Source organism: Notamacropus eugenii, chromosome 2 (genome assembly GCF_028372415.1).
Source record: "Notamacropus eugenii isolate mMacEug1 chromosome 2, mMacEug1.pri_v2, whole genome shotgun sequence".
NCBI lineage: Eukaryota > Metazoa > Chordata > Mammalia > Diprotodontia > Macropodidae > Notamacropus > Notamacropus eugenii.
Window position 1 is genome coordinate 5426285 of NC_092873.1, and position 22565 is coordinate 5448849.

General features: G+C 38.8%; 1 protein-coding gene across 1 annotated transcript; it reads left to right on the forward strand.

Moving 5' to 3' along the window:
- The first annotated feature begins 9189 nt into the window (after window positions 1-9189).
- On the forward strand, window positions 9190-10122 carry LOC140523377 (olfactory receptor 4D9-like). Its single transcript, XM_072638287.1, has one exon. It carries the CDS (start codon window positions 9190-9192, stop codon window positions 10120-10122), a length of 933 nt encoding a protein of 310 aa, XP_072494388.1.
- The last annotated feature ends 12443 nt before the right edge of the window (window positions 10123-22565 follow it).

Sequence of the window (22565 nt, forward strand, 5' to 3'; positions counted from 1 at the left end):
CACTGCATTTCAGCCATGGTCCATTGTCTCCTATCTCATCATAGTGACAACTTCCTGGCTTTGAATTTATTATGATCAACACCCCACTTTCAAAGTCCCATAATTAATTTCAGGAATCAATTTCATAATCATAAAATTGGGGGTAGGAGTGAGGAAGGAGACTTAGCTAGACAAGAGTTCATAAGAAAAGGGCCTTGGTAGGATGGGATTTTCAAGGAAGCCAAGAGTTTGGTATGGCAGAGGGAACTGATCTAGAGCTGTGTTACATGTAAAGGATTTCCATTGAAGATGATGGTGACTCTGCTTTCAATTCACCACCACTCATATCATATCAAGAGCATGATATCTTGTGCTGGTGGCAAATCTTAGCGAGGACACAAATCTATACTGGGTCCAGAAGGGAGAGTAGAATTTTGAAAATCATGGAATCTTTGCTACAGAAAAATAACAGTAAAAAAGAAGATGAGGGGAGAAAAGAGTAAAGAACACGACAGCTGTATTCTAGTTTATGAAGGACTGTCATTAGAAGAAGGATTAGACTTGTTTTCCTTGGCACCAGATAACTAAACTAGAAAAATGGATTAAAGTTGAAGGATTCGACATTAAGGAAAAATTCCTAATGCAAAGACCTAATTTTTTAAAAAGTTGGGGGAAGAAGAATGGTCATTGGGTCTTTAATTTCAAGCTAGATGGAAGTTTGTGGCAAAGTTATAGAAAAAAAATTTTACTCGGGTTTCTGTTGTACATGACAGCCTCTAAAGTCCCTTCTAGCTCTTTAGAATCTAAAATTTAAACATCTTGCCACTGTTATTCCAAAATGTTAGTAGTTGAAAAGTGGATCAACTGTGCCAAATCAAGTCAAGGCAACAAGCGTTTATTAAGCACCTGCTCTGTACCAGACACTGTGAATCACTAGACTTCTGAAGATCATGATTTAAAAAAAGGTAATACACATAAAATTTCAAGAGATTCCAAGTGAAAACTGTGCACACAGAATGCAAAATGAAAATGGGAAGATCTTCTGATCATTTTTTGAAAGAAACCCCAAAATGAAAAGTTCTAGGCACATCATGGCCAAAATCCATGACTTCCAAGTCAAAGAAAAAAATACTGCAGCAGTCACAAAGAAAGAGCTCAGATACCAAAGAGCTGCAATCTGGATCTCAGAGGGCACTCAAGAGATATTGGAATTTTCTCTTCTAAAAGATCAAAGACTTGAAACTAAGCATGACTAATGACAGGTTTATCAATTTAGAATTTGTATGGATTTAGTCTAGGCTATTACTGATGAAAAAAAAGCAATTTTGAAATGTAAACACAGGAGCCAAGAGACGTCTAGAAAATGTATTTGAGAAAATGGAAAGGGCTATGCAAGGATGAGGTGGGGCAGCTAGGTGGTATAGTGGAGAGAGAACTGAGCCTAGAGTCAATAAGGCTTATCTTCCTGAGTTCAGATCTGATCTCAGACACTTAATAACTGTGGGCAAGTCACTTAGCCAGTTTGCCTCAGTTTTCTCAACTATAAAATGAGCTGTGAAGGAAATGGCAAATCATGTCAGTATCTTTGGCAAGAAAACCCCAAATGGGGTTTTAAAAAAAAAGTCAGACACAATTAAACAAAAAACTACAAGAAGGAAGTTTTTTTACTCATTATAATATTTTTATTACATGCAAAAACAATTTAACCTTCAATATTTGCAATTTTGAGTTCGAAATTCTCTTCCACTCTTCTTTCCTCATCCTTCACTGAGAAGACATGGAATTTTATAAAGGTTATACATGTGTTCTCATGTAAAACATGTTTCCACATTTGTCTTTTGAAAGAAAACAGACAAAAAAGAAAAAGAAAATTTTAAAAAATAAGCTTTGATCTGTATTCAAACTCCATCACTAGTTTTTCTTGGAGGTAGTGCATTAGCATCCCCATTTTCCCACATTCCTTCCAGCTTTTATCATTTTCTTTACCTCTCATGTTAGCCAATCTGATAGGCATGAGGTAATACCTGAGAATTTCTCATGATAGAGCCTTCCCAATTGCCTTGGATTATTTACTTGCTTTGTAAGCCTGAGAATGGCTAAAGTCATTCACCATTGATCATCATACAATATTGATGTTACTATGTACAAAGTTCCCCTGGTTCTGCTTATTTCATTTGTATTAGCTCATATAAGTCTTTCCAGGTTTCTCTAAAAGGATCTTGCTCATCAGTTCTTATGGCACAATAGTATTCCATCGCAATTTTATACCAAAACTTGTTTAGCTATTTCCCAGTTGATGGGCATCCCCTTAATTTCCCATTTTTGATGCCACAAAAAGGACTGCTGTAAATATTTTTGCACTTATAGTTCCTCTTCCTTTCTGAAAAATTTCTTTGGAATACAGACCTAGTAGTGGTACTGCTGGGTCAAAGGATATGCACAGTATTATACTTTGGACATAATTCCAAATTACTCTCCAGAATGGTTGGATAAGTTCACAACTCCACCAATACTGCATTAGTGTCCCCATTTTCCCACATTCCTTCCAACATTTATCATTTTCCTTCTCTCTCATGTTAGCCAATCTGATAGGCATGAGGCAATATCTGAGAGTTGTGATTTTCATTTCTCTAATCAATAATGATTTAGAACATTGTTCTATGACTAGAGCTTTGAATGCTTCATCTGAAAATGAGCTATTCATATTCTTTGATCATTTATCAATTAGAAGTTGACTACTTACAAATTTGATTCATTTCTCTTTTATTTGAGAAGTAAAGCGTTTATTAGAGAAATTGGATATGAAAATTTTTTCCCATTTTTCTGCTTTCCTTCTCATCTTCAATGTATTGTTTTCATGTATGTAAGATCTTTTTAATGTATCCAGAATTATCCATTTTACATCTCATAATGCTCTCTATCTCTTGTTTGGTAAAAAAAACTTCTTCCTTTTTTCAAAGATCTGACAGGTAAACTAAGGAATGAAGTATTCCTATTCAAAGAGGGAGAATCCTCTTCTGTGTGTTGAGATAATTGTAGGCATTACTGCTTCTCAAGTTCAAAAGCAACAAATAAAAAGTATTACCCAAAAAAATTAGGTGAGTGAGAATGTTTAAATTATAATTAATTAAAACTATTTAAATGTAATAATTAATTTAAATCAGAATCAATTAGAATTTGTGAGTATGTAGTAGCCTGTGGAAGAAAAGGGTTAGGGGAAGCAGAAGAGCTTTTTTTCAATATCTGAAAGGCTGTCTTATGGGAAGAGAATTAGATTTGTTGTCCTTGGTCCAATATAACAAATTAGGAATGTAGATTGAAGTTGGAGAGGAAAATATTTGGGCTCCATATAAGGAAAAATAATCTAACCTCCAGAAGTTATATAGAAGCCTGTCTCAATAGGAAGCAAATTCCCCAATATGAACTCATTAGGGAAAGCTGGTTGAGGACTTAGAGTCAAGTTATACAGCAGATTCAGGTGTAATTTGGAAGAGATGATGTCAGATGTCCCTTCCAGCTCTAGAGCCTACCATTTTAATACAGTACCAATGTTTTTACAAATGTCAGCAGTTCAACATTGTACCCTTGTGTGTTCCTGGCCAACCAGGAAAAATCGAGCCTTCACTGAAACCCAAACAACTTGACTAATAAAAAAATAAATCCCACCATGGGCTACTGAGCAGAATTTCTTGGCACTGATTTATCTGTTTCTAAAAAGTCATTTAAAAAGCATCCCTTGTTGGGTCCCCTGTGTGCTAAGCCCTAAGAACCTGACTAGGAGGCCTACACCCAGTCCCAGCTTTGCCCAAGGGCCCTCTAGGGATGCTACCTACATTCTCTAATTGCCTAGTGGCCCTACTTACATCATGAGACTGTGCTCTGTGAAAGTCCTCCTGCCTTGACTCAGAAGAACTGAACAGCAGAAGGGTTAGCTTCTGGGAAGTTAGCAGTCTGGGAAGAATGCCAGTATGCCAGCCAACAGTGAGTAGTTTCCAGGGCTGGGACCCCTGGAAATTGCTATCTGAATGACTTGGTGAAAGATTCTGAAATATATGTACAGTTATATGTGTGTATGTGCATACACACACATACACACAGACTATGGAGTTGGTGCTCAGTTACTGCCAGCTCTTCATGACTCTATATGGGGTTTTCTTGGCAAAGATACTGGAATGGGTTCTATTTCCTTTTTACTTTACTTTTACTTCTTCAGCTCATTTTACAGATGAGGAAACTAAGGCAAACAAGGTTAAGTGACACCCAGGGTCACACTGCTAGTGAGTGTCTGAGGCCAGATTTGAACTTAAGACTTCCTGACTCTGTAGTATCAAAACAGATAGAGGGCCAGGCTGGGAGTCAAAAAGATGTCTTCATTATGTAACCCTGTGCCTCATTTTGCTCATCTGTAAAATAAACTGGAGGAGGAAACGGCAAACCATTCCATTATCTTTGCCAAGAGATCCCCAAATGAGGTCATCAGAAGTCAAACACAAATGAAAGCAACTGAATAACAACTTCCTGCCTCCAGGCCCAGAACTCTATCCACTGAGCCAATCTAACTGCCTCATATGAATACATACAAGCATATACACCACACATGCTTCAGTAATTCAAGGATCTCTGATTTCATTGGTGTGGATATTCCCTCCATGGAAATGACAGTGCCTCTCTCTGTAAGTTAGAAAAGGGTCTATTAAAGTTGTTATGGCCATAAAATGAATTACCTATATAGCCAGGAAGGTGATAAACTTCTACAAACTTAGCTAGGCTGGTCCTATGGAGGATATGTGAGAAACACATAGTCTACCAACAAGACCCTGCTAGAAACCATACTACTGGGAAGAATGGGCATAATATGAAGGTAATGGAATCCAGGAGCTTAGTTAGAGAATGCTGGCCCATGTTCAGAGCTGACCCTAAGTTTTCTGTGTATTGGCCCTGATTCAGTCAGCTGAAAGTGTGTCTGTATTTCATAAAACAAAGTTGTACAGCTGGTCATGGAGGAATATAGCCTCCTCCACATTCTTCCAGGGAGGGCTTCATTTCTCATGTTTAAAAGTCTGACCTCCAGCATATAGTCTGGAAATGAGGCATAAAGAAAGGAACAGTGGATCAAGCACCAAAGTTTCTGGCTTCTAGTCTTGATTTAGTCCACCAGTGGGGAACCTGTGGCCTTGAGGTCACATGTGGACTTTTACATCTTTGGGTGCTGGTCTTTTGTCTGAGTCCAAGTTTCACAGAACAAACCCTTTTATTTAGGGGAATTAAAGTAGGGGGATGAAAGAAATAAGAAGAGAGAGGGAGAAAATGGGAGCGAGAGCAAAAGGAGGAAAAGGAAGGAAAAAAGAGAAAAGAAAGGAAAGCATGGGAAGGAGAAGAGACAGGAGATGAGAACAAGAATAACCAGCCACAATTGAGGACCCTGGGAATAGAAAGGCTGAGGGATTTGTCCAGCATCAAAGCACAAAGCCACAATTGGAAGTGTCTCCACCCCTAGGCTCGATGTAATGAGCTATTTTTCGAAAGTCAAGAGCGCACTAGATGTCATACAAGGTACTGTTAGACCCAATTCCAGGATAGGTTTAATACAAAGGGAAGGTCACTCAGAATAATGGAAGGGTTTCCTAAATGACTGGGCAGAGAAAGGGGAGCTAATACTCTCTAAATACCAAGAACAAAGGGTCCTTAGCTCTCTGGGGACCTCTGGTGGTCCACAAAGGATTCACCTGTTACCAAGAAACGAAAAGAAAAGAGGAGAGGAGAGATACTTTGCTCTTGCTGACTGGGCAGATGCAGGAAAACTTTCAGCAGAATGTCCACGATTCTGCTACTAACATCTTGAGGGAAAAACCACCTGATCTCTAAACGCTTTGAGTTTTAGATCTGTAAAACGTAGGTCAGTAAGTACCTATTGAATTGAATTCAATTGAATCCCTCTGCTTGAAAGTACAAGCAAGGAAGAACAGGTTGGAAAAAGCCTGGAGAGGAAGAGGGGAAAGGCTTTCAGAGCTCCCATATCAATCCTTGATTTTACTCCTTTTCTCTCAGTCCCAGACCCACTGGTAACCAAAGCTCTCATTCCTCCAGCCCCACCCAAACTCCTTCAAGGCCCCTCACAGGAAAATACAAAGTAGCATCAGTCAGAAACTGAGACTAGAGAGGATTATGGACACTATCCTCAAGGAGAATTGTGCCTATGTCTGTATATGAGTGTGTGTATGTATATGCATTGTAGATGTGTGTGTGTGTGATTTTTTTTATGGATGGAGAATGGAGTGGTATAATGGACTAAATTCCTTGGTTATCCCAAAGTGAGTCCCAAAATTCTTCCAATTGACATTCTTTGTGAAAACCATCTGTTCAAGTGCAGCCCACTGAACAGAACTGATTCTTGTGATGTAGATTCAGAGCTCCACAGTACTTATGGAGCACAGTCAGCAACATCTGTTTTAGTAAACAAGACAGGAAATGAAGGATGAATGGGAAAGAGTTTGTACTAAAAGGGTTCTGATCCCAGGAAATCCTGGGCACTTCCATTTGTAGCTAATTGATCAATCAGTCATGGAGCATTTATTAAGCTCCTAGTGCATGTCATGTGTCAGGAACACAAAGTCCAAATCCAACCAGTCCATGTCCCTAAGAAATTTGCAAGCTAAGTCCTAAAACCAACTGCTGACCATCACTTCTGGAAAAAATACAAAATCCTCTTTTTGGCATGTGTACCCAGCAGGGCAGTGAGATGGTCCACTGGATAAATGGCCTGCCCTGGAGTCTAAAGGGGTTGGGTTCAAATTCTGCCTCAGATACTTATCAGCTATGTGGCCTTGGTCAAGTCACTTATTCGTGTTTGTCTCCGTTCCTTATGTGTAAAATGAGTTGGAGAAGGAAATGGCAAACTACTCCAGTATCTTTGCCAAGAAAGCCCCAAGTGGGGTAGCAGAGAGTTACATAGAGCTGAAAAGACTCAACACATGTTGTAGGAAATCTAGTCAGTATGTTGTTGCTAGCCCATACACAAAATTCCATCTCCCACCTATGTGCCTTTGTATACTCTGCCATGCTTGGAAAAGGTCCTCTTATTATCCACTTCTTATAATCCCCAGCTTCCTTAAATCCTCAGCTCAGGAGCCATGAGGCTTTAATTAATTCCTTTCGATTACTAGTGTCCATCAAAAAATTATTTGAGATTAACTTTATTTGTATTTATGTATTCTTTATATTTGATATATTTTATCATTTATATTATTATAAAATATATTTAAGTTTGTTTATATTTTTCAATTCAATTTACTCATTGCCATTCATGTTTCCCCGAATAGGATGTCACTTCCTTCAGAACACCTTTGTATCCTAGTGCCTCGTACAAAGTAAGACATAGTCTCTAGTACACTGGAGGAGTTTAGTCATATGGTTGTTGAATGAAGGGATGAATATTTGCAAAATAATTTTGATTAATAAAACTCCATGGTTCCTTTAAATGATGGTTTGCTTTTTGCATGGGAGCTGCACTCTGCTTCATCTGACCCTTGTTCATTCTGTAGGCTTAGAATAAATTCCTTCCACCTCTTCAGCTGTGTAATGTTTTCCTCTAAAGTCGTTTTGACAGATGAATGAATGATGGACTGGAGTGGGGACAGAATTGAGACAGGCAGACCCTCAAGAAGGCTATAGTAATACTATATAATTGAGGGGATGAGGGTCTACATAAGGGTGGTAGAAGTGGCAGAAAAGAAAAGGAGATCTATATATAAGAGATGCTGCAAAGATAAAAGTGATAGCAGTTAGCTAAAGAAAAAAATGTGCAAGTAAGAAAGTGAGGTGTTGAGGATTACCCATACCTTGGGAGCCTCAGTGACTGGGTCTATGGTAGCACCCTCAACAGCAAGAAAGAATTTAAGAAAAGAGGAAAGTTATAATAACGTGTTCTGTTTTCAACATGTTGCATTTAAGATATTAATGGAAGATCCAATTTCAGTTGTCTAGTAGGCAGTTGGAGATGTGAGATTAAAGGTTAGGAGAGATAATAGGGTCAGATAAACAAATCTGAGAATCCATGGGAGCTGATGAAACCAGCAACACATATGATGAGAGAAATAAGAAAAAGGCCCAAGAGAGAGCCTTAAGGGATACCCATGATTAGTGGCCAATACCCACGCGAAGGTCCCACAAAGGAGAAGCAGCAGTCAAGTAGGAGGAGAATCAGAAGACAGCAGCATCGCAAAAACCTAAGAAAAGACTATAACAAGAAGAAGACAGTTATTGACAGTATCAAAGACTGCAGAGAAGTTAAGAAGAATGAGAACTAATAAAGGGCCATCAGATTTGATAATTAAGAGATCATGGGCAACTTTGAAAAAAGCAGCTTCAGTTGAATGAAGGTGAAAGCCAGACTGTAGAGAGTAAAGAAGCAAACATAAGGAAAACAAATAGAGGGTCCAATTGTAGATTGTTTTCTCAATGAGTTTAGCCAAAAAAGCGGGGAGAGATATAGGAGAACACATAGCAAGGGTAGCTGGAGCAAGTGAGGATTTTCTGAGAATGAAGGAGACGTGTGTAACAACTGTATTGGGAAATCTTCTTATCATATTTTTAGACACTAGGGAAGTCACCAGTTACTACTGGGCTCTAGCACATGGAGAGATTGAGGATAAGTGAGGGTGGAGAGAATAAAGAGGAAAATTTGCTGGATAAGTCATGGTAGTTGCTTGATCACATAGAAGGCTCTGCCTTGGCTGGGGGAAGGACCACTTCAATATATGAGATAGGGATTAAGGAGGCATCTGAGTGATATGAGAAGAGGGAGAGGGGAAAAGAGAGAGATGTTGGTGAATGGCATGCTTTGAAAAAGTTGAAATACGAAACAAGGTTCTTAACTGAGGGAGGGAAGGAAAGCCATGGGAAGTTTGAGAAGATTTGAAAAGGTTTGGAAAACACATGTACTTGGGAGGATAGTGAATCAATAAGGGAGGTTTGAAAAGGATTGTTTTGTCTCTATGAGATATTCAGATTATATCATAAAAATTTAGAGTGAACCCAGTCAGTATTGCTTTGTGATTTTCTCAAAGCTTTATTCAGCTGCACACGAGTAGGAGTGAAAGGAGCAGATGGTGGATATAAATTGAAGGAGGGGCATATCTGAGTAAATGTGTACATTCTTTATTATTTAATTCTTTTCTCCTAAGGTGGCCAAGGAAGAGGAAACATGAGCTAATGGAACTGGGAAATCACACCAGGGTGAAGGAATTTGTTTTTGTGGGCCTTACCCAATCTCCTGGACTGAGCATCATCTTATTTCTTTTATTATTTCTGGTGTATGTAACAACTCTGCTGGGAAATCTCCTTATCATGCTCACTGTGACCTGTGAGTCTCGCCTCCACACACCTATGTACTTCCTGCTCCGAAATCTCTCTGTTGTGGACATCTGCTTCTCCTCCATCACTGCTCCAAAGGTTTTGCTAGATCTTTTAACTAAGAGAAAGACAATCTCTTTCAATGGCTGCATGATACAGATGTTTTTCTTCCACCTCCTTGGTGGAGTTGATGTTTTTTCTCTCTCTGTGATGGCTTTTGATCGTTATTTGGCCATCTCAAAGCCCCTTCATTATGTGACCCTCATGAGTAAAGGAAGGTGCCTTGGGCTCTTGGCAGCTTCCTGGGTGGGGGGCTTCATACACTCCATTGTACAGATCTCTCTGTTGCTCCCACTCCCCTTCGTTGGGCCGAATGTCATTGATGGTTTCTACTGTGATGTTCCCCAAGTCCTCAAACTCGCCAGCACTGATACCTTTATTCTGGAGCTCCTTATGATCTCCAATAACGGTCTAGTTGCCACATTTTGGTTCTTCCTACTCATTGTGTCCTACACAGTCATCATGGTAATGTTGAAGTCTCACACAGGAGAGGGCAGGAAAAAAGCCATCTCCACCTGCTCCTCCCACATCACAGTGGTCACCCTGCATTTTGTGCCCTGCATCTATGTATATGCTAGGCCTTTCACTGCCCTTCCCTCTGACCGGGTCATCTCTGTCATCTTCACTGTCATTTCCCCTCTCTTGAACCCCCTGATTTACACCCTGAGAAACCAGGAGATGAAGTCAGCCATGAGAAGATTACAGAAACGGCTCGTATCTTCTGAAAGGTAATTAGTTCTGTGCTAATGGGAAACTAGGAAAGATCGAACCAAATTTCATTGCATCACAATCCTTCTGTTGAGGCCAAACTTGTAATAACAATTCGGACCTACCAATAAGCCTAAAAATTACATTAGTATTAATCTTGTCCTATTGTGTAAATTAAGTTGGTAACTATGTGAATGAGAAGAAGATGAGTATGAGAGATTTTGTGATGGTAGAAATGAAGATTTGGCAATAGATTGAATCTGTAAGGCAGATTCAATGAGAGCATTGGAGATGAGTCTTATTCTTTATCCATCATTCTACAGGAGAACCATGAGATCGGAGAGGTGACACAAGTAAGTGAATTGGATTGAAGTGAGTCAGGGTTGTGCAGAGTCATCAGTCTCATATTCTCCTCCAGGACCATCTGGGTCCAGTGGCCAGAAATAGATCAGGATGACAGGATGACTAATTGACAAGGAGAATGGTGGCACATACAACCAATAGAAGACAAGCAGAAGAGAGGAGAGATAATGATCTTTGTCAAAATTATCTCACAAGGTTATTGTGATAAAAGCACTTTATATATCTTAAGGTTCCATGTAAATGTGAATTATTATTACATTCCAATCATGTGATTTTTAAAATATATGAGAGAATCACTAAAACACCATATGCCCATTATTTCTGGGATAATCACTGTAGGAAGAAAGAGTTGGTCCCTAAGAGACAAAGTGGTCTTTTGCAGAGAGATCACTGAGTGTAACAATGAGTAATGCCTTAAGTAGCCACAGAAGGGGCACAAGGCTATTGCCCAAAGTGTAGAAAGTATATAATGAGATTCATCTACTCTACAGACCTACCATCATCAAGTAAATAACAATCTTGGTTTTCTTTGTTACAAAAGAAGTTTTCATTTTTAGGTGGGTAAAAGGGAGAGGAGAATATTTCCAGAAATCATTGTAATATAAAAGGGGGGAAAGTATCAATAAAATTTGTTTCCAAAACAATTAGGTTAAGGCTTCTCGGGCTTAAGGTAAAGAGAGCTCTGGTGTCTAGTAATGAAAGTGAAGTGGTACTAAAGGCACAAGGAAAACTGAAGTCTAGGAGGAAAGGGAGCACAGATATCTACTATAATTTTCATAAAAGCACCTTCTCTTACCTCAAGTCTATATCTCCTCCAGCCCCAGAACTGTCCTCTGTCCATAATAGGCTCTTAGTAAATATTTGCTGACAAGAAAGATGGAAGAAAAATAAAGGCGTGTAAAGGAGGGTAACTGTGGGGTCTCAGACCTCCCACTGAGTTAAGGGGATGTCTACCCCAAGCCTGTGAAGATGTCCCCTAGTGGAATGGGCAGATGAGAACAAGTTGTACCAACAGCCATAAAAGAGGCTGAAGCAGGTGCTGTGGAGCACTTAGAGCTTGGGTAGACATCAAAGACACAAAGACACTGCATCTTGAATCTTCACCAGTCATCTTGACTCTGTCCTGACACTAGACTCTGGAGGAGAGACTGAGGCCAACAGCTCCAGACAACTCCGCCTCAATTAAATGCAATTGACACACAAGTCAAAAGACATCACCCATATACACACATATGCACATAAGATTGATTATCCAGGCTACATACTAATCAAGATGCAAACTGGAAAGAACAGTGGTCTAGGAGTAAGGAAATTTTAGTGTTACTCTTAACCCTCTAATTGACATAATCTATGACCTTGTAAAGTGAATCAGCTTCGTCAGGTCTCAATTTTTTTTACAGGCTTCAAAGGAAGTAATAAAAGGATGTGAATAAACAGTTTCCAAGAGAAGAAATGCAAACTAACAACAACTATATAAGGTAGATGCTCTAAAACACTAAGAATGATAGAAATGTGAAATAAAACTCTGATGTATCATTTCATACACATCAAAATGGCATTGACGGCAAAAGATGGAAATGTTCAATATTTGAAGAGTTTGCCTTCAGGGAAAGATGCCTTATAAAGTACTTGGAAAAGATAAATAAATAAAAGACAAATTTTTAAAAAGATAAATAAAATGATGTAAATTAGTTTAGATAACACTTTTTGCCACAAAAACCTCCAAATGCATATACAATCTAATATGGGGAGATACAACATTTTTAAAAAATTAAAGAATTGGAAGATAATATCTTTCGTAGTTATGCATAGCATTTAAAAAAAATACAACCACTGAGATTCAAATAAAAGTTTTAGAATTAAAAGGGACCTCAGAAATCATTCATCTAGCCCCTTCATTTGACAGACAAGAAAAGTGAGATGAACAAGAGGTCCCAAGGACAACAAACCAGAAAATAGCAGTGCCAGGATTTGAATTCCAAGGCATCTCACTCCACTTCATTTCAGCCATAATCTATTGTCTCCTATCTCATCATAGTGACAATTTCCTGGCTTTGTATTTATTATGATCAACACTCCACTTTCAAAGTCCCATAATTAATTTCAAGAGTCAATTGCAAAGTCATAAAGTTGGGGTGGGGAGTGAGGAAGGAGACTTAGCAAGATAAGAGTTCATATGAAAAGGACTTTGGTAGGGTGGGAATTTCATGGAAGCCAAGAATTTGGTATGGCAGAGGAAACTGATCTGGGGCTGTGTTACATGTAAAGGATTTCAAGTGAAGATGATGGTCACTCTACTTTCAATTCACCACCACTCATATCACATCAAGAGCATGACATCTTGTGCTGGTGGCAAATTTTAGAGAAGACACAAATCTATACTGGGTCCAGAACGGAGAGTAGGATTTTGAAAATCCTGGAATCTTTGTTACAAAAAAAAATAGTGGGAAAAATTGAAGATGAGGGGAGAAAAGAGTAAAGAGCATGATAGCTGTATTCTAGCTTATGAAAGACTGTCATGTAGAAGAAGAATTCGACTTGTTCTCCTTGGCATCAGATAACTAAACTAGAAAAAAAATAGATTAAAGTTGAAGGATATGCAGATTTGGATTCAATATAAGGGAAAAATTCCTAATGTATAGGGTTAATTTTTTTAAAAGTCAGAGGGAGAAGAATGGTCTGTGTCAACAGGTAGTGACTCGTGTGTCACTAGGTCTTTAATTTCAAGCTAGATGAAAGTTTGTGGCAAAGTTATTTTTTATTTATTTTTAGATTATGACATTCATTTTCACAAAATTTTGAGTTCCAATTTTTCTCCCCATCTCTCCCCTCCCCACCCCATAACACCTTGCATTCTGATTACTCCTTCCCTCAATGTGCCTTCCCTTCTATCACACCCCACCCTTCCCTTATCCCCATCTTCTCTTCTTGTAGGGCAAGATAGATTTCTATACTCCATTACCTGTATTTCTTATTTCCCAATTATATGCAATAAAAATTCTCATCATTCGCTTCTAATACTTTGAATTCCAACTTCTCTCCCTTACTCCCTCCCCACCCATCCCCACTGAGAAGGCAAGCAATTCAATACAGGCTATATATGTGTTGTTTTGCAAAAGATTTCCATAATGTTCATGTTGTGTAAGACTAACTATATTTCTCTCCATCCTACCCTGTCCCCCCTTTATTCTATTCTGTCATTTGACCTTGTCCCTTCCCAAAAGTGTTTACTTCTAGTTACTCCCTTCTCCCATTTGCCCTCCCTTTTATCATCTTCCTTACGCCACCTGTCCCCTTCTCCCCTACTTTCCTGTAGTGTAAGATAGATTTTCATACCAAATTTAGTGAGCATGTTATTCCTTCCTTAAGTCATATGTGAAGAGAGTAAGCTTCACTTTTCCCCTCTCACTTCCTCCCCTTTCTCCTCCAATGAAAAAGATTTTTCTTAACTCTTTTATGAGTGACAATTTGCCCCATTCCATTTCTCTCTTTCTCCTCCCAATATATTCCTCTCTCACCCCTTAATTTTATTTTTATAGATATCATCCCTTCTGATTCAACTCAACCTATGCTCTCTGTCTATGTGTGTGTGTGTGTGTGTGTGTGTGTGTGTGTGTGTGTGTGTGTGATCCCTCCACCTACCCAAATACTGAAAAAGTCTCAAGAGTTACAAATATTATCTTTCCATGTAGGAATGTAAACAGTTCAGCTTTAGAAAGTCCTTTATGATTTCTCTTTCCTGTTTACCTTTTCATGCTTCTCTTGATTCTTGTGTTTGAAAGTCAAATTTTCTCTTCAGTTGTGGTCTTTTCATCAAGAATATTTGAAAGTCCTCTATATCATTGAATGACCATTTTTTCCCTTGAAGTATTATACTCAGTTTTACTGGGTAGGTGATTCTTGGTTTTCATCCCAGTTCCTTTGACTTCTGGAATATCCTATTCCAAGCCCTTAGATCCCTTAATGTAGAAGCTGCCAGATCCTGTGTTATCCTGATTGTATTTCCACAATACTCAGATTGTTTCTTTCTATCTGCTTGCAATATTTTCTCTTTGACTTGGAAACTCTGAAATTTGGCCACAATATTCCTAGGAGTTTGTCTTTTCGGGTCTCTTTCAGGAGGTGATCTGTGGATTCATTCAATATTTATTTTGCCCTCTGGTTCTAGAATATCAGGGTAATTTTCTTTGCTAATTTCATGAAAGATAATGTCTAGGTTCTTTTTTATCATGGCTTTCAGGTAATTTTTAAATTGTCTCTCCTGGATCTATTTTCCAGGTCAGTTGTTTTTGCAATGAAATATTTCACATCATCCTGTATTTTTTCATTCTTTTGGCTTTGTTTTGTAATTTCGTGGTTTATCATAAAGTCATTAGCTTCCCTCAGCTCCACTCTCATTTTTAAAGAACTATTTTCTTCAATGAGCTTTTGAAACTCCTTTTCCATTTGGCTAATTCTGCTTTTTAAACCCTTTTTCTCCTCATTGGCTTTTTGGACCTCTTTTTCCAATTGAGTTAGCCTATTTTTAAAGGTGTTATTTTCTTCAGCATTTTTTGGGTCTCCTTTAGCAAGCTGTTGACTCACTTTTCAAATTCTTCCATGACCTGAGCCCATCACTTATTCATTTTGGAGGTACTGGATGCAGAAGTCTTGACTTCCTCTGACAGTATGCATTGTTCTTCCTCATCTGAAAGGATGGAAGGAAATACCTGTCCACCAAGAAAGCAACCTTCTATGGTCTTATTTTTTTTCCCTTTTTTTGGGTATTTTCCCAGCCAGTTACTTGACTTCTGAATCCTTTGTCAAGAGGAGGATTCTAGTGCTCCTCCTCACCCCAGGACCATCTTCAAGGCTGAGAGTCAGATCAGCTGCTCAATTCCCCCAGGGTCTTTAGGCAGAGTACTTCAAAGATGAACACTACAGCTGCTGCCTGGGGCCCGTGCTAGGGGCAGACCCTACTCCCTTCTCTCCCAGCTGGGAAACCATCTCACTAACCTTTGAAGCTTTCTTTGGAGCTTGTGGGTTGAGGGATCTGAGACCCTCCCTGCTTGGGATTCTGCCCCAAAGGCCTGTTACAGTCCTATTCCTCCCAGTGCTGCTTGGCCAGGCCTGGGCTCTGCTCCACTCAGTATCCTGTGGGATAGACCTTTCCTTTTGGCCTTCCAGGTTACCTTTGGCTGGAAATCTCTTTCACTCTGTCGTTCTGTGGCTTCTGCTCCTCTAGAATTTGTTGTGAGTCATTTTTTACAGGCATTTTATGGGATGTGGAAGAAGAGCTAGAGTACATGTGTCTTCCTACTCTGCCATCTTGGCTCCACCCTAAAATGAAAAGTCTGCCAAAGTTATAGAAAGTATTTTTACTCAAGTTTCTGTTGCATATGAGAAGCTCTGAAGTCTAAAATTTAAACATCTTACCACTGTTATTCCAAATTGTCAGTAGTTGAAAATGCACCAACTGTGCCAAATCAAGTCAAGGCAACAAGCATTTATTAAGTACCTGTTCTGTGCCTGACACTGTGAATCATTAGATTTCTGAAAATCATGATTTAAAAAAAGGTAATACATGCAAAATTTAAAGAAATTACAAGTGAAAATTGTGCACACAGAATGCAAAATGAAAATGAGAGAATGTTCTGATTACTTTTTGAAAGAAACTCCAAAATAAAAAGTCCCGGGCACATCATGGCCAAAATCCATAGCTTCCAAGACAAAGAAAAAAATACTGCAGCAGCCACAAAGAAATATCTCAGATACCAAGGAGCTGAAATCTGGATCTCAGAATGTACTCAAGAGATCTTCGAATTTTGTCTTCCATAGAGGCTTGAAACCAAGCATGACTAATGACAGGCTTATCAATTTAGAATTCATATGAACTCAGTTTATACTGTTCCTGATGAAAAAATAATTTTGAAATGTAAACACAGGAGCCAAGAGACACCTAGAAAATATATTTGAGAAAATGGAAAGAGCTGTATAAAGATGAGGTGGAGCAGCTAGGTAGTACAGTGGAGAGAGCACTGAGCCTAGAGTTAACAAGGCTTTTCTTCCTGAGTTCCAATCTGGCCTCAGACACTTAATAATTCTGTGATGCTGGACAAGTCACTTAGTCCTATTTGTCTCAGTTTTCTCAACTATAAAATGAGCTGAGAAGGAAATTGCAAATCATGCAAGTATCTTTGACAAGAAAACCCCAAATGGGGTAAAAAAAAAAAAAAAAGACAACTGTAAGAATGAAGTTTTTACTAATTTTAATATTTTAATTACTTGCAGAAAACAATTTTAACCTTCATTTTTTGCAATTTTGAGTTCAAAATTCTCTTCCATTCTTCTTTCCTCACCCCTCATTGAGAAGACATGCAATTTTGTAAAGGTTATACATGTGCACCCATGGGAAACATATTTCCATATTATTCTTGTGGTGAAAAAAGCAGACAAGAAAAAGAAAGTTTAAGAAAATAAGCTTTGATCTATATTCAAACTCCATTACATCTTTCTTGGAGGTAAATAGCACTTTCCATGATAGCTCCTCCAGAATTGTCTTAGATCTTTGAATTATTTTATATGTCTGAGTATAGCTAATTCATTCACCGTTGATCATCATACATTACTGCTGTTCCTGTGTACTATGTTCTCCTGGTTCTGCTTATTTCATTTGTATTACTTCATATAAGTCTTTCCAGGTTTTTCTAAAAGCATTCTGCTCATGAGTTCTTATGGCACAATAGTATTCCATTGCAATTATATACCAAAAATTATTTAGCTATTTCCCAATTGATGGGCATTCCCTTAATTTCCAGTTTTTGACACCACAAAAAGAACTGCTATAAATGTTTTGTACAGATATTTCCTCTTCCTTTTTAAAAAATTTCTTTGCAGTACGGACCTAGTAGTGGTGATTGTTTCATTGGTTGTTGTCCTTCGTTCTCGAAGACGACTAAAATGATATCACCATGATAAACTCAAGTTTTAGTGTGTCCAGCTGTGGCTGATCAGACCAATACAAGCTCAGAATGCTCTACCACAGATTGGACACAGACAGTTTGTGTGAACATTTGGGGTGGATTTTCCGAATTTATGCATTCTATGTTTACTTTGTGCTGTCTCAATTCTGTTTTGCTCATAGAGCACAGAACCTTTTCTGATGGGGGCACGCCATGCTGAGCTGTCTTGTGCCAGTGCCTCCCATGTCTCACAATCAAATCTAAAGTTCTTGAGAGAGACCTTGTATCATTTCTTCTGGCCACTAAGTGATTGCCTGCCCCATGCAAGTTTTCCATAAAATAGTCTTTTTGGCAAGCATACATTTTGCATTTGAACAACATGGCCAGCCCATAGAAGTTGCACTCTCTGAAGCATAGTTTGACTGCTTGGCAGTTCACTTCAAGCAAGGACTCCAGTGTCTGGTACCTTATCCTGTCAGGTGATCCTCAGAGTCTTCCTAAGACAGTTCAAATGGAAACAATTCAGTTTTGTAGTATGGTGCTGGTAGCCTGTCCATGTTTCATAGACATACAGAAATGAGGTCAGCACAATGGCTCTGTAGGCCTTCAACTTGGTAGTCAGTCTAATACCTCTTCTCTCCCATACTTTTCTTTGGAGCCTCCCAAACCCTGAGCTAGCTTTGGCAATACCTGTGTCAACCTCATTGTCAAAGTGTACATACCTGGAAAGTACACTACCAAGGTAAGTGAACTTATCCACAGCATTCAAAACTTCTCCATTTGTTGTAACTGATGGTTCCATGTATGGATGGTGTGCTGTTGGCTGATGGAGCACCTGTGTTTTCTTGGTATTAATTATTAGGTTAAAATTATCACAGGCAGCAGAGAATTGATCCATACTTTGTTGCATCTCAGCTTCAGAGGCTGCATTGAGTGCACAATCATCTGCAAACAGAAAATCAGGCACCAAAGCTTCCTCCATGTTGATCTTGGCTTTTAGTCTTTTCAAATTGAAGAACTTACCATCAGTACAGTAGTTGACCTTGATGTCATGTTCATCCTCATTGAAACCATTTGACATCATAGCTGAAAACATCATGCTAAAAAGCATGGGAGCAAGCACACAGTCCTGATTCACTCCATTAGTAACTGGGAAGGCACGAGAGCATTGTCCACTATCCAGAATCTGGGCAAACATGCCATCATGAAATTGACATAAAATACTGATGAACTTCTATGGGCAAGCAAATTTTGACATAATTGTCCACAAGCCCTCACAACTAACAGTGTCAAAGACCTTGGTCAGATCTACAAATGTTGTGTTCAGACCTCTGTTCTGCTCCTGGCATTTCTCCTGGAGTTGTTGGGCATCAAACACCATACCAACTGTTCCTCAGCACTTTCTGAAGCCACATTGGCTCTCAGGTATATGACCATCTTCCAGGTGAAGGATCAGCCCATTAAGGAGGAATCTAGCAAAAATCTTACTAGCAATAACTAAGGGAGAGACCCCCCTGTGATTGTCGCAGGACAATCTATTCCCTTTACCTTTATAGAGATGAACAATGGAGGCATCCTTGAACTCCTGGGGGATAACCTCCTCTTGCCATATAACCTGGAAAATTTCAATCAGCTTTTGTATGAGCAATGTTCTCCCTACCTTGTAAATTTCAGCTGGAATAGAATCAGCACCAGGTGCTCTGCCACATGAAAGTAGTCTAATGGCCCTCAAAACCCCTTCTTCTGTAGGAAGTTCAGCTACAGAGGGTTTGACTTCAATGTGAGGTAAATGGTCAATGACCTCAGCATTGATTGTTGATGGTTTGTTGAGAACACTACGGAAGTGTTCATCTCATCTCTCTAGGATCGTGACCTTATCACTAATCAATGTGGCTCCATCAGCACTGAGTAGTTCTGAGGCACCATAGGTTTTTGTTCCATAAATAGCTTTCAGGAATCATAAAAGCTCTTTGGATTGTTACTATCAGAATAAAAGTGAATTTCATCTGCCTTCTTACTGAGCCAGGAATCCTGCATCTCTCTAAGCTTTGCTTGTATTTTGCTTTCGATGGAATTAAATGCTGCCTTCTTAGAGAAGGATGAACTATCCTGCCAGTAAATCCTGTGGAGTTGTCTTTTTTCATTTAGCATTTCATTTCTTAGTGAGGAATGAAGTTGGAAACAGCAACAGTCATTACTGCTGAAGACTTGTGCATTGCATGACCTTCTTATCATCAACACTGTTTTCCATTTACCTACATGCAATAAAATGTCATGAATGCACCCTGACAGCAAACAATGATATCTGATAGACTGTATGAGTATAAGGAAAAGAGACAAACAAGAGAGAGAGTGACAAAGGCAATGTATGGTACAGAGTGTTGGACTGATCATAGACTTATCCTTTCCAAGCTAAATATTTGCATTATCAAAAGTGCCACCCACCAAGACAAAATGACTACCAAAAAGATTAATGTCAACAAATTAGAGCTCTTCTCTGAGCATGAACAGTTTGTTGCTAACTTGGAGGGAAAGTTGAGCCAACACAGAGTTGGCAACAGTGGAGCAGAAAAGCAGTAGGCAGCTTTCAGAGATTTGGTGTACAGCACTGAATTTCCTCATCTGGGTCAGAACACTCACAAACACCAACACTGCTTTGATGAAAATGATGGGGAAATTCAGAAACCTAGTAGTGGTATTGCTGGGTCAAAGGGTATGCACAGTATTATACTTTGGAAATAATTCCAAATTACTCTCCAGAATGGTTGGATACATTCACATCTCCACAAACAGTGCATTAGTGTCCCAATTTTCTAACATCCCTTCCAGCATTTATCATTTTCCTTATCTTTCATGTTAGTCAATCTGATAGGCATGAGGCAATATTGGAGAGTTGTTGAGATTTTTATTTCTCTAATCAATAATGACTTAGAACATTTTTGTATGACTATAGATAGCTTTGATTTCTTCATCTGAAAATGAGCTGCTCTTATCCTTTGCTCATTTATCAAATGGAGGTTGACTCCTTACAAATTTGATTCAGTTCTCTTTTATCTGAGAAGTGAAGTCTTTATCAGAGAAATTAGCTGAGAAAAAAATTTTTCCAGTTTTCTGCTTTCCTGGTAGTCTTCAATATATTGGTTTTATTTGTATAAAATCTTTTTAATTTAACTTATCCAAAATTATCTATTTTACTTCTCATAAAGCTCTCTTTCTCTTTTTTGGTAATAAATTCTTCCTTGGTTCATAGATCTGACAAGTACATTAAGGAATAAACTGTTTCTGTTCAAAGAGGAGGAATCCCCTTCTGTGTGTTGAAATAATTGTTAAGTGTTATTGTTTTTCAGGTTCAAAATACAACAAGTAAAAAGCATGACTCCAAAAAATTAGAAGAGTGAGAATGTCTAAATTAGAATTAATTAGAATAATTCAAATACAATAATCAATTTAAATTAGAATCAATGAGAATTCGTGAGCATGTATAGTTTCTAAAAGAAAAGGGTTAGGGGAAGCAAAAGAGCCTTTTCCCATATCTGAAAGGCTGTCATATGGGAAAGAAGTTAGCTTTGTTATCCTTAGTCCCATATAACAAATTAGGAATGATAGATTGAAGTTGGAGAGGAAAATATTTGGGCTCCATATAAGGAAAAATAATCTAACCTCCAGAAGTTATATAGAAGCCTGTCTCAATAGGAAGCAAATTCCCCAATATGAACTCATTAGGGAAAGCTGGTTGAGGACTTAGAGTCAAGTTATACAGCAGATTCAGGTGTAATTTGGAAGAGATGATGTCAGATGTCCCTTCCAGCTCTAGAGCCTACCATTTTAACACAGTACCAATGTTTTTACAAATGTCAGCAGTTCAACATTGTACCCTTGTGTGTTCCTGGCCAACCAGGAAAAATCGAGCCTTCACTGAAACCCAAACAACTTGACTAATAAAAAAATAAATCCCACCATGGGCTACTGAGCAGAATTTCTTGGCACTGATTTATCTGTTTCTAAAAAGTCATTTAAAAAGCATCCCTTGTTGGGTCCCCTGTGTGCTAAGCCCTAAGAACCTGACTAGGAGGCCTACACCCAGTCCCAGCTTTGCCCAAGGGCCCTCTAGGGATGCTACCTACATTCTCTAATTGCCTAGTGGCCCTACTTACATCATGAGACTGTGCTCTGTGAAAGTCCTCCTGCCTTGACTCAGAAGAACTGAACAGCAGAAGGGTTAGCTTCTGGGAAGTTAGCAGTCTGGGAAGAATGCCAGTATGCCAGCCAACAGTGAGTAGTTTCCAGGGCTGGGACCCCTGGAAATTGCTATCTGAATGACTTGGTGAAAGATTCTGAAATATATGTACAGTTATATGTGTGTATGTGCATACACACACATACACACAGACTATGGAGTTGGTGCTCATTTATTGCCAGCTCTTCATGACTCTATATGGGGTTTTCTTGGCAAAGATACTGGAATGGGTTCTATTTCCTTTTTACTTTACTTTTACTTCTTCAGCTCATTTTACAGATGAGGAAACTAAGGCAAACAAGGTTAAGTGACACCCAGGGTCACACTGCTAGTGAGTGTCTGAGGCCAGATTTGAACTTAAGACTTCCTGACTCTGTAGTATCAAAATAGATAGAGGGCCAGGCTGGGAGTCAAAAAGATGTCTTCATTATGTAACCCTATGCCTCATTTTGTTCATCTGTAAAATAAGCTGGAGGAGGAAATGGCAAACCATTCCATTATCTTTGCCAAGAGATCCCCAAATGGGGTCATCAAAAGTCAAACACAGAAAAAAAAAAGTCAAACACAAATGAAAGCAATTGAATAACAACTTCCTGCCTCCAGGCCCAAAACTCTATCCACTGAGCCAATCTAGCTGCCTCATATGAATACATACAAGCATATACACCACACATGCTTCAGTAATTCAAAGATCTCTGATTTCATTGGTGTGGATATTTCCTCCATGGAAATGACAATGCCTCTCTCTGTAAGTTAGAAAAGGGTCTATTAAAGTTGTTATGGCCGTAAAATGAATTACCTATATAGCCAGGAAAGTGATAGACTTCTACAAACTTAGCTAGGCTGGTCCTATGGAGGATATGTGAGAAACACATAGTCTATCAACAAGACCCTACTAGAAACCATTCTACTGGGAAGAATGGGCA